The 12,907-nt window shown below is 40.8% G+C and overlaps 2 protein-coding genes across 2 annotated transcripts in view; both read right to left on the bottom strand.

Annotated features, from left to right (window-relative positions):
* The window catches only part of mcm10 (minichromosome maintenance 10 replication initiation factor), an 11,506-nt gene extending 6,276 nt beyond the window's left edge, over positions 1-5,230 (bottom strand). The window contains exons 1-8 of the mRNA XM_005743352.1: positions 5,006-5,230; positions 2,704-2,755; positions 2,348-2,620; positions 2,044-2,259; positions 1,724-1,861; positions 1,410-1,617; positions 1,133-1,298; positions 570-737 (exon numbers count right to left, since the gene is read on the bottom strand). Of these exons, the coding sequence (XP_005743409.1) occupies positions 570-737; positions 1,133-1,298; positions 1,410-1,617; positions 1,724-1,861; positions 2,044-2,259; positions 2,348-2,620; positions 2,704-2,710 (1,176 nt within the window). The 5' untranslated portion in view covers positions 2,711-2,755; positions 5,006-5,230. The remainder of the gene's footprint in view (positions 1-569; positions 738-1,132; positions 1,299-1,409; positions 1,618-1,723; positions 1,862-2,043; positions 2,260-2,347; positions 2,621-2,703; positions 2,756-5,005) is intronic.
* Positions 5,231-5,693: 463 nt separating this feature from the next.
* optn (optineurin) lies at positions 5,694-12,729 on the bottom strand. The gene is made up of 13 exons (XM_013913409.1): positions 12,581-12,729; positions 10,525-10,649; positions 10,199-10,407; positions 9,959-10,102; positions 9,651-9,835; positions 9,360-9,453; positions 9,112-9,227; positions 8,712-8,861; positions 8,453-8,537; positions 8,173-8,316; positions 7,890-8,032; positions 7,531-7,613; positions 5,694-6,629 (listed from the first exon to the last, which is right to left on the bottom strand). The coding sequence occupies exons 2-13, from the start codon at positions 10,643-10,645 to the stop codon at positions 6,517-6,519; spliced, it is 1,587 nt and encodes a 528-aa protein (XP_013768863.1). The 5' UTR covers positions 10,646-10,649; positions 12,581-12,729; the 3' UTR covers positions 5,694-6,516.
* Positions 12,730-12,907: the final 178 nt, after the last annotated feature.

The following is a 12,907-nucleotide window of genomic DNA, read 5'->3' as shown; positions in this document are numbered from 1 at the left end:
ATATTCTGGGAAGGAAATCAGCTTACAGTACAAAAAACTACAGACACTACAGACGTACATGATGGGTGTTAGCTACTGGAGGTGGGACTCACCAGACAGTCCATGATACGATACCATCATTTCAATCACGATACTTTAATAATGCAATGTGCAGACTATTGTGCATTATTGCCTTTTGTCACCTTTTTTCAATTGCAAATTGTATCCTCAAAGTTAGACTTTGCCCGTATCCGTTTTATCCAATGAGATAAAGTTTAGACATATGAGTTACATTTTGCAGTAAAATGTAACATTGTCAAACCTTTATATCACAGTGCCATTAATAGATGGACTAAGGATCTGTTTATCATTAGGTGTAAATGTTCATTTAAAGGCATAAAGGCAAGAAAAAGGTTTGAGCCTCAGACCCTCAAGAAACATTTAAGTGGAGGCCTCAAGTGTGTCCAATATTCAACATATCAGACTGTCTTTCCTACTGGAAGCTGATTTTAAAGTACAAAATCACTGAGAATGAGAAAATAATTTTTCCTCAGACTCCACATTAGATTCATTTCAGACTTTCTGCTCACCCCGTCATATCCTTCTTTCTGCTTCATGGGGTTTGGGTTGAGGAGTCCGACTACTGTGCCCGTCTCAGTCTTCCAGTGCTCTTTGTGAACTTCACCAAACAGAAACAGAGACACAAACACTTCCAGGTTATGGAGGTCATTGAGTTTCCAGATGCTAAAGGTTTTGCCCTGCAGAGAAGAAAGTGCTCAATCAGGAATATTACAGGATAAATGTATTTATCATCCGCATAGAAATATCTTCTTAGTGCTACCACGAAGGTTTTTGACTTCCACAGGGAAAAATAAATAAATAAAACAAATCCGAGCATCATGCAAGCAATACTGAAATAGTTTGGTTTAATTAACTCCAACTTAAATATATTAAACACCAAAAATTCTTTGCCTCCTGTATATGCAGAACAATCCTACTTCTGTTCAAAGTCATCCCTAAAGGCTGGATTAAAACCAGAAAAACTCATCCTTAACTACTCTTTTACAAAGAGTTTTTATTCATTTCTTTTGTATATTTTTCTATGAAACTGTCACTGATGCTGCACAAACAAAGTCCACAAGGTCTGACTTACACTGCTGTTGCTTTGAGGCGTGGCTTTATTGACCAGCACAGCAAACGTCACCCAGTCGCTGTCTTCCAGCTTCTCCCGAGCCATACGCTCCGGTAACTGTGACAGTCGAATCAGACGGCGGTCAGCCATCTTACGGTCCATCTCGCTAGAAGAAACACGTGGTTTTCTGAGGAGACAAACAGAACCGAGCCAAAGACTTAAAAACACAGGAATGGGAAAAAACAAAACAAGAAAACCTAATTCAACTGACAACTTGTCATCACTTCAGTGCTCTGACCTGAGCCGCAGTCCTGAATATTTCTCAAGAGCCACGTCTTTGGAAAGAGATGGATAAGAAGGAGCTTTAGGCTGCACTGTTGACGCAGCTGCTGCAGGTCTGCTATGGGACGCTGAAGGTGAGCGCAGAGCATCAGGGGCTGTGCTGGTGCTCTCTATGGGCTTGAAGGAGCTGCCGATCTTTATCTCTACCAGTGGTCCTCTGCTTTCTGAGGGGAGCACAGCCAAGAAAAACTCAGACACAGAACGTACGTGCATCACTCTAATGTGTGTGACGACACAATCACTTTGTTTAAGGAAAAACTGGAGTTTTACCCGGTGATGTGCTGGGTTTAGGTTGGTGAGCCACTCTCGGTTTGCTTTTAAATGAGTCAGCAAAGCTGAGCTGAGAAGAAAACTCAGAGGACTCCTGGAGCTTGAGGCTTCCTGCTCTTGCTGGAGTGGATGAAGACGCTAGTGGAGGGATGGAAAAAAAGAAGAAGAAGAAAGCATTCATGAAACATGAGGTGGGTTATAGCTATAACAAAACTATACACAAGAAAAACTGCTTTACTGCAGTCGCACAGAGAGAAGGTTAGACACAGTACAATGTGCTTGAGCACTACAGAGGGAGTTGGCATCACTGTTTTCTTTACCTGCTGGTGTCTTCTGTGTGTTAGTGGCTGGTCTGGCCTGGCTCAGTTTGGAGGCCGGTTGCTGGGTAGGTGCAGGTTTGGGTCTCACTGGTGTGACACTTGGTGAGTTTTTTCCTGAAGTCTTGGCTGAAGAGGCTGACGGGACTGAGACTTTCTGGCTGGCCTCCAGCTGCTGCTGCAACCTCTCCATCTGCTCCTTCATCCGCCTCAACTCCTCTGAAGAAGAAAAAATGCATAACAAAATTAAGCTGACAACACAGGCTCAGCATGTAGCTCCACTAAACTCCACTGTACATCAACAAACCTTGTAAATCCTCTTTCGACTTGTTCAGGTTCTCACGGTCACCCTCTGATTCTTTGTCCTTCTCCTCTTGTTTGATGTCATTCACATCTCCAAAGAGCTCCAACATCTCGTCCACATTGTGCTCTTCCTCCTCGACGCCCTCTTTGTACTCCTCGTCATTTTCCTCATCAAACAGCCCGTCCAGATCGTCCGCCTGCTCCTGGCTTTCTTGTTCTTCGCCAATACCCTCGCTCTCAGCCAGCAGCGCAGTCAGAATATCCAGATCATCCTCACCTGAGTGAAATGCACATGCACTCATTTGTGTCTTAACCCACTGATAAAGCAGTATTCTCGTGAGCTTTAAATCAGACACTTACTCTCCATTTTAAGGAATTACACTGTGTCGTTGATGTCAAATCACCTGGTCACCTACAGAAAGGCAAATATGTGGAATTACTTTGGCAGAACCTCAAGAAAGACCCGCAGAAAACAAAAACAATAAAAACCCAGATGTGGGCTGTAATTTCCACAAAGAAAAAAAACATTCAAGAAAACACATTCTTTAAATGCTTGACTGAATTGTGAAACTGTTCAGACCACACAGCAGCACACGGGAAAGTGTGATAACACACTCCAGCAGCCGTGTTTCTCATGTATCCAAGGTGTCCAGCTGACCACCTGAGAGATTACAGACTTTACAAGACAAAGTTAAACAAGCCGTGTCATGCTCCAAGTTAGATGCTGTCTTCGACCCTCTTTCTCAAGGTTACAAACTTCTAAAGTTAACCGAATGCTGCATCTTTCATAATGCTTGTGTTATGTATACAGTAATATAGAATTTAGACTTAACAAGAGGCTTTGTGAGCTTATCCCAATATATTATCTCTCTCAAAACTTTGAAAACAGCTTCTCATTTAATGGTTTTTCTTTATTTTTACTACTTTCTACATTGTAGATATAAACTGAAGACATCAAATATAAATAGCTGCTAAGAAACCACAACTAAGGAAAAGCAACAAGCAGAAGAGATTTGTTTAGACCGGTGGAAATCTGTGCTTTGGTCTGATGAGTTCAAATTTGAGAACTTTGGTTCCACCTGCCGTGTCTTTGTGTGACACAGAAAAGGTAAATGGTCTCTACATGCATGGTTCCCACCATGAAGCATGAAGGAGGAGGTGTGATGGTGTGGGAATAGTTTGCTGGTGACATTGCTGGGGATTTATTCAAAACTGAAGGCACACTGAACAAGCATGGCTACCACAGCATCCTGCAGCAACATGCCATCCCATCTGGTTTGGGTTTAGTTGGACCATCATTTATTTTTCAACAGCACAATGACCCCAAACACACCTCCAGGCTGTATAAGGGCTATTTGACCAAGAAGGAGAGTGATGGAGTTCTGTACCAGATGGCCTGGCCTCCACAGTCACCTGACCTAAACCCAGTCAATGTGGTTTGGGATGAGATGGACCACAGAGTGAAGGCAAAACGGCCAACAAGTGCTAAGCATCTCTGGGAAGTCCTTCAAGAGTTTTCCATTTCAGGTAATCACCTGAAATGGAAAACCATTTCAAAAATGAAGCTAATCAAGAGAATGCCAAGAGTGTGCAAATCAGTAATCAAAACAAAGGACAGGTATTTTGAAGAATCTAAAATATAAAACATGTTTTGAGTTATTTCACACCATCCATCCATTCGCTTCCACTTATCCTTTTCAAGGTCGCAGGGGGCGCTGGGGCCTATTCCAGCATGACAGCTGGAATAGGCCCCAGAGGCGGTATACAACCTGGACAGGTCGCCAGTCTGTCACAATTATTTCACACATTTTTGTTTACTACATAATTCCATGTGTTCATTCATCGTTTTGATGCCTTCAGCAAGAATCTACAATGTATATAGTCACGAAAATAAAGAAAAAACCTTAAATGAGACGGTGTGTCCAAACCTTTGACTGCTAGTGTAGATGCACAGCTTGTCCAGCTCTTGGCAAAATAATTTTACATCCAACACAATTTCCTGCACTGATGAGATATCACCCTGTTACCTCCTTGCTGGGGACACATTAGCATAAAAAAAGAATTCCAGATTTTCCGGCAGAGGTTGGAGCAATCTCTTCACGATGCAAGTAATAATTGAAACTACAGTGATATGAAAAACAGTTTTCACAGGACTCTATGCAGTGCTGTGCAAAAACTAAGCACAAAGCACAATTTAATAGCTTGTAGAATCACTTTTAGCAGCAGTAACTTAACAGTAACTAACCCTCTACATACATTAAATCAATTAATTGTGTATTACACTTTACTGCACAGTATAGAACAGTGCAACACTGTGAGCTACTGAGCACAATTAAAATCCTGTCTGTAGCTCACCCAGTTGTTTTAAAGACGCTAACAGCTTTAACACTCATTCTATGTGAAAACGAAAAGGTGTCCAAAGTATTAAAATCTAGGTTCAGCCTAAAGTGGAGATAAGTTAAGCTTGACTTACAATGTAAAATGAAACGACTAAGTGGTTACACTTAACCCGGTAAAAAGCAACTAAGAGCATAAATGTTTGAAGATATGGACAGCCGCTTTCCCAAGTGAATATAAAACTATAATTCTGCATATGTATATATACACAAACAAACAGCTTCTATTCATTTATGACCAAGTCAAAGATAATGAGACAGTTTACCTTTTGCAACTTTGCGTCTTCCTTCACTCAAGCACCCCGAAAACCACCTTACCGGATGTTACGACCACATTCAACCTCTCGAAAATAATGTCTACTGTCCTAAGTAAAGCCTTTCGTACAAGTCATTCGGTTATATTTAATAAAAACGACACAATAAACCTCATTGTAATTCACAACACACAGGCCGGGCGAGGGAGAAAATCCAAACTGGCGCTAAACGAAGGACCCCGTTGTGTTGTCGGAGTGCTGGTAGGTGCCCAAAATCTTGCCTGATTTAAAAAAAGAAAAAAAGAAAAAGAGATTAATGGGTGGTTGCTCGGATAGCAATTTCTTTGATTAGATATTAATATGAGCTAGAAGTAAAAAAAACAAAAAAAACAACATAAGCTACTACTGAGTAGATTTTGTTGTATTATTTATACAGGGAAACCCCAGTCACCTAAAATGTAATTTCACGGGACTTTAAAACATGAAGTCACGTCAATATTGAAACATTTTTAATACTTACAGTCGACTGTGATTAAGATGTGAAAAGCCCTAAAGGGTATCTTTAAACAGGAAGGTAATGTAATATGCGAAGTGCTTTTATAACAGCATTAGCTCTGGCTTATTTCATCGTATTTAACTAAAATGTTTGTTTCATTTTTATAATATATGAAGAGTGACATCAGACATGAGTAAAAGCAAACACATTTGCAAACGCTTTTATTTTCTTTCACCGAACTTGAATCAGGAAGGTCTTTACAGTCTACAGAGTACAGATTCTACCTGCACTTTAGTGACAAATTGATCAGGTTAAATACATTATATTCTGATTATCAGGTACAATATGCAAAGTCAAAATAAAATATATATCTTTCATAAAGTGCCTACATGGTGAATGCTGCTTTTACCACCAAACTATGAACTAAAATATCCTTAGTGAGGAAAAATATAGAAGCAATTTCATTTTAATTTGAAAAAGAATCCTTCAAAAATATAGAAAGCCTTCAGCAACCAAATACTTGTAAACAGATGCAGCTTTTAAAGGCTCAACTTTGGTTGATTTATTAATATATTTATGACCAGTGGTCAGTGCTTAACTAAAATCTTACCAAAAGGTCTATGCAGCTTCTGTTTTGTTTGCTCTGAACTTGTTTTGCCCCTGAAAATTTTCAGCTTGCTTCAGACAACACAGCTACAAAAAAAAAAAAAAAAATCCAACAATGTGACGGACAGCATGCCGCATGATAGGTGGTGTTCTGTAGAATGTTTTCTATACTGTTCTGAGTGTTTGTGAGCAACTTTTAAATGTACAACAAAATACAGTCAACATACTCTTTTTACATGTTTTCCAAACATCACAGTTTGGCTTCTTCCAAAAGCAAAGTGTTCCCACCCGAGAATAAATTTTATTAATCCCATATGGGATCTCTTGGAGTGAAGAGGTACAGGACAAAGCAGAGGAAGACTCCGATTAGGTGATGATGCAGCCGCTGTTGCCGTGAATGCTTATATGCTGTGACGCACGTCTAGTTGATGCAGTCCATGATGTGGATCTGCAGGGAGTCCAGGTCTGGAAGGATCTCATTACACTTGGGACACGCATGCTCAGGGATATTCCCCTGATGCTGCCAGTCAGTACCTGAAAGTGAGAGACACCGATCACAACTCTAGCCTGCTGGATGGCTGTTCCAGTTCCACTTGTATTTTCTGACAGACTGATTACACCACAAAGGTCATTCAGTCGAATGTTTTGGCTATACTGGATGATTTTTGCTGCATCTAACTATCATTTTGCAAAAGGTCAGGTAACGTTCCTTAATCGCAAAGTCATTACTTGCGGAGAAAAATCTTGTGCAGTTCCTGTCAGCAGTAAAAGTACCCAAAAAAAAGAAACAAGAGCTGAGGCAAAAACAATGGAAATAAAAATTAATGAAAAGTCGGTGTATTCCCTGTAACATCCAGTAAAGGGCAGCTATGGTTAAAAAAACCAAAAAAAACCAAAAACAGGTCTGATTGTATATTTTCTTAATGACTTCATTGTCTCGTTTGGTAGATTCATGTCTTAGTTGCACCTAATTATGTAATGCTCATTATATAACTTATAAGAAGATTAAGCAGGGAATGTATTAGGGTCTGGCTACTCTGGGATTCCCTTGTCTGGCGAACAATTGTAATGAAAGACACCCAAAGAATTTGACTTTTGTTTTTTTTCTTCATTTTTGGCAAGTAGCCTACATTTTATATTAAACTGCTTTTTCACTAGCCAAAAACACCATTCAAATAACATCACACAACATTACCGTAAAAACCAAGCTGGCTAATCACCTCATATTTCGATCCAAATATAGTGGCATGTGTTTCAAAACACCATCTATCTCCTTTTGGTATAAAAGAGATAGATAGTAAATTAGAGTAATTGTATTTCTAGCCAGTAATAACATCCAAATAATCAAAATGTCAGAGGGGAGTCCGGTATAAGCTATATAAGAGAAAGCCAGGAATAAGGTTTGTGTGAGAGGTTAAATTATAACATGCTGTACCTCTTCCAACTAAAGATGGTCCACCTCCATGTGGGTTTCCACCTTGTGACAAATGTCTCCTCTGCATCTCGTTCAGTGAGCGCCTGCACACAAAGAAAAAGCTTCAGATGAGCCGAATCACGACATTATACTCAGTTTGTTTCTGTGGTCATGTCATGCAAATAGAAATGGGTTTGGCAGAATTATACAGCAAAACCTTTGTTAATTTGTAAGTTAGTTGAGCTGCAGACTCTACTTTTAAATTTCAATCCTTTATTAAATCACGAGGAGTTTTTCTCCACAAGAAGAATAGAAATTAACACATTTAGTCTGAAGAAGCTCAAATCGTGACCAGGTCAGTCCTCTCTCTGAATGCACACCTGCCCATTGAGTCCATCTCGTCTTGCAGCTGGGTGTTCTGCTTCTTCACGTACTCCAGCTGAGCAGCCAGACGCTCCTTTTCTTCGTGGAGTTTCTCCCTCGCTGCTCTTTCTGCGTGGAAGTCGGAGGAGTAGATCTCTGCCTGCAGAAAGTACAGAAAAAACAAAAACACGATGACTACCATTAAAAGTGGAGGCAATCCTGTTGTGCTGAGGCCTTCTGATTGTTGGGTTTAATGCTAGATTATATATTTCAAGTGCTCACACGTAAAGAACCACTGACCTGAGCCTGGAAAACAGATATGGTCTCCAGCTCCTTCTCCTTTTGGAACATGTCCTGCTTCATCTCATCGATCTTTTTCTGCTTAATAGCGAGAGCTTCTTCAGCTGCTGTCAGCCGCTGCTGCAGCTCCTCCGCCAGATGAGACTGCAGAACCAAACAGGATGGTAAAGGTGCCAGTTATCTCTGATTTTTTTTTTCTTAAATGCCATCAATATTTTTTTTTTTACTGCATCACGTTTGTGAAAATCAGTACGATCCACACAACACAACATAAAGTTACCTCTTTTCTCTGTTTCTCGTCTTTGAGCTCAGTGTAGTCCTCAAACAGTTTGGTGTAGGCGTCCTTCAGCTGCGCCAGGTTGTTCCTGTGTTTAGTAAATTGTGTTTAGCGATTTGTGTGACGTGACCTGATTGCTTTACAAAGCTCTGTGTAGTCAAAGTACAGTAACACAACCCGATGAAAATCAGTGTCACAATATGCCGTTTCTGCACTCTCACACAATCAGTTAATGTGTATGTATGCTTGTGTTTTCTCTGACTTCTCTTCTGCAGTCTTCCTCTGCTCCATCAAGCTCTGGGCCTGCATGCTGTTCAGCTGGAGCTTCAGTCGGTCATTCTCCGTTTGAACGGCCTGTTTCTCCACCAATTGGGCCTTCAGGGTTGCCACATCCTGCTCCACCTCCCGACATCTTCAACCCCCCCCCCAAAAAAATAAGACATATATCAAATAACACAGAACATCAGTTAAACGAGGTATAGCATTTAGTTTAGGTGGTGTTATCTTTCTGCACTTTTCTGTTTTTAAGTTTAACCCTGGAGAAACCATGGGGTCAAATTTGACCCCATGGTTTCCCTAGAAAACCAATGGGGTCGGCTCTGACCCCATGGGTTCTCCAGGGTTAAAATAATCATTTGCAAGTGTGTTTGTGTGGCCCAAACCTGTCCTGCAGGTTCTTCTTCATGCCTTCTGCTTCATCCAGTTTGCTCTGAGCCTGCTGCAGCTCTTTGTAGAGTGTCATCATCTGAGCCTTCAGATTCTCCACCTCAGAGGCCGCCTGAAATATTTGCAACAGTCGCACACGAAAAGTCACAAACTCGACGCAGGAAGGGAAAGGATTTAACCAATAATGCAGCTTTCAGCAGGACAGATCTACTGTGATATATAAAAAAATGAAAAAGAAACAAACCTTATCTTTTTTCGTAGAATCCTCTTTGGTCTCTGGCTCAGGTGTCTGGGTGAATTCCTCTACACTGGACTTTTTTTCTTCTAGCTTTCGAATTCTGTTGGATAATAGGTGAAACTAAATAATAAACGGATTATCCATAACATATTCTGGAAACAGAACTGTGACTGGGTTTTTTTTAATAGAGCAAAGACATAAGCAGACTGCTACAAATCTGTTGCTTCATCTTCAGAATAAAAACATTTAAAGCACTTTCACAGCTGAGAAACGTTTCCTTTTGTTGCTGTCTCGTACCTGGCCGTGCAGGCCTGCAGCTCGCCTTGCAGCCTCTCGCTTTTCTCCGCCTCATTCCTCAGGGACTGCAGCAGCTGGCTAACCGTCACCTCCTCATTGTCCATGCGTGACGCTGTCATGCTCGCATCCTGGCGTCTGCTGCGCTCTGCTCCCAATGCCTCGTTCACGCCATCGATACCTCCATCCTGGGAGGAAAAACAATACTAAGACACCAAGCTTCTCCTCCTGTTTGTCATTTCACCTAAATCAGGCTGAATATAAAAAAAACGAGTGTTTGATGATGATCTGTGCTAATTATCCGTCCTCACCGACACTTTGATGATCTCAATAAACGAATCATCCTGAGAATCGTGCTCTGCCTTGAGCTGTAGCTCAGAGTTCAAGGCCACCAGGTCATTCTTCTCTGCCTGCAGCCGAGCAACCTGAGCACGCAGGGCCTCCAGCTCTGCAATCTGATTGGACGATGACATTACATAGCATAAACGCAGAAATGACTAAAGTGTCCATAAATCTGCAGTGCAATATATGCGCAATATTATCAGCTTCACCTGCATTCCTCCCACAGCTCCTCCGGTCTTCCCAGTGTCCTCCAGCCCCCTGCTCAGCTCCTGGTTTTGGAGGGTAAGTGCTTCCATGCGGCCACGGGCCTCCTCGAGCCGGCTCTCCAGGAAGTCCCGCTCTTCCTTCTGTTTTTCCCGCCACGCAGACAAACCTTCAAAGCGCTCTTTCATCGTCAGGTTGGTCTGACGGAGAGCCTCTGAGAGAGAATTAAAATAAATGCGCGTGTTACAAACTCACTCATTCCAACTATCACCAATTTTTCACTATTTGTCCTCTCCCTAACTGCTCTATCCTCGGTCATCCCTGCTCTCACCTTTCAGGTCTCTGTTCTCCTGAATGAGGATGTTCATCTGCTGCAGGGTTTCCTCCAGTGTGCCGGGCTGATTGGCAGAGCGAGAGATGTCGCCGTTCATCACGGGGCCTCCAGACGCCATGATGCTGAGAGGAAGGACGTTTTGTCATGTTTTGTATAATATTTGTATATTAAACAATCGGAAACACTGGCAACAAATAAGTCATCAAGAGAAGGTTGAGAACAAAGCCAAACAGTTACAGTCATGTGAAAAAGAAAGCACAGTCACTATACACATTGCTTTGGAGGGTGGTTGCTTCCTGACATTCCTGGCTCTGGTTGCCTGAGTAGCATAAACTACCAGGTCATACGTCAATAAATGTTATTCTTTACCCTCACTGGTAGTCGCTTTGCTCACTTGGAACATGAGAAAGGTTTACTCCGGGCGCACGTACTTCCCTTATCCAGCAGTTACTCGCTGGTATATTGTCTTTGGATAGACAAGACCAAAGTGAAGATGTCTGGCCATAATGTACAACACTAAATTTGGTGTGACCGAAACACCAGCATATCAGCACATACACCTAAAAGCAACTATCAAGCACGGTGGTGGATGGGTGATGATTTGGGTTCTCTCTATATGCCAAAATATTGTAGAGTCAAATGTGAGGCCGTCTGTCTGACAGCTAAAGCGTGGCTAAAACTCTGGTCATGAAACAGGACAATGATCCCAAGCACAGAAGCACATCTACAACAGAACGACTTAAAAAGTAAAGAATCAGTTATACTGATAATAATATATACAGTTATACTCAAAGTCCAGACCTTAACCTTGTTGAAATGGTGCAGAGGTTCTTTCAGAGAGATGCGTATGAATAAATACCTGCAAATGTCAAAGAACTGCAGCAACATTGTAAAGATGACTGGGCCAAAATTCTTCTGCAACAAAGTGATTCTTCACAAACTGTTTTGGTATTTTGGTTAGGTGAATAACTAAAGCTAAATTAATAACTCTAAACACAGTGTAATACATCACACACTGTTTTTCATATGAGGCTGTCTTTAAATCATTTTAGAACCTGATGAGGACCTGATGATTTTCTTTGTTATGTTCTGATATAATGTTTAGATGTATAAAATTAAAAAGGGTGCACTTTTTTAAAAATAAGTTGACTGTATGGTAAGTTTTGGTGTTTGCTGTTCCCACTAGGGGGCACTGAAGCTCACACTTCCAGTTCTACATATAGTGGCTTTAATGCTGCATTCCTCACGTGGAACATTTATCAGATAATATAAAATCAAAATGATCCCATGTTATATATTACGCACTATAAGTTAATTTAAAAATAATTAATACATTCGGGATTTATGGTTTCAAATAATCACAATCACAAGAAGAAATTGACTTAAATACTAACGTTGATCTTTTTCTTTCTTTTTTTTTGTAAATTTAACAGCTGATTTTAATGTTTACCAAAAATAAAAAATGAAAAAATGCGGCATTTTTAACTGCGAATACGTTTGTGTTTAATCTCATTTGGCTTGTTGTTGCCAGTAAGACATGTTTAAAAAAAATGTCTGCTGACATCACTCAGTGACTCAGTGCTTCGGGAGCCGAGAAGGAGCATGCCGAGGCGAATTATCCCATCAAGAGTCACATGATATGGCAATTTGATTTCAATAACAGAGACACTGTGTTGTCCTTTCGCCCTAACGCTATGGTATACTACATAATAGCCTAAATAAGATGTAATATCACATTTAGAAGCTCTTAACAGCGGATATCACCGTTGATCGCCAATTTACAAGTACGAGTCGGAAATCTCACATGCTAGTTCAAAATAATCGTGTAATACTAGCTTGGAGGACACTAAGTTCGGCCAAAAATAGTTATATTTGTTTTGGCCTTCTTTCAGTATTGTTTTACTTTCACTTTCTTGGAATAGGCCTATCCTAAGTGCGACTTTTGGTAAACAATAAAAAGTTACCAGTAACTTAAAACGAACGCGGACGAGCTTTAACCTCAACTAAACTGCGTCACACCAAACGTCAACCGAGTTTAAAGGTTTTAACTCACCTGCTGGCAACTCGAGAGCTAAACACAGCCTGCCTGTTCGCGCTGACAATACATAGGCAGTATCGCAAAGGTGGCTGTGTATGTCGAGTAATATTGCTCTTCTAGTTAGCAGGGGCGTTGAGTGACGATACAGAAAAAACGATCTTTGCTTCCGGTTGTTCCTTTCAAAGTAAACTCATTACCTGGCGCAGTACTGATAAACAATGCATTTTTGTGTTTGTTGATTTATAGCGAATAAATTAACTTTCTGCGTTTTGCGTTATCAGTGATAATCGCGTAAGAGCTCATTATTATTATTATTATTATTATTATTATTATTATTATTAT

This window comes from Pundamilia nyererei, unplaced genomic scaffold, assembly GCF_000239375.1.
Source record: "Pundamilia nyererei isolate P.nyererei 1_Seehausen unplaced genomic scaffold, PunNye1.0 scaffold00130, whole genome shotgun sequence".
Lineage (NCBI taxonomy): Eukaryota > Metazoa > Chordata > Actinopteri > Cichliformes > Cichlidae > Pundamilia > Pundamilia nyererei.
Note: the sequence above shows the minus strand (reverse complement) of the source record. Positions and strands in the feature narration are given on the sequence as shown.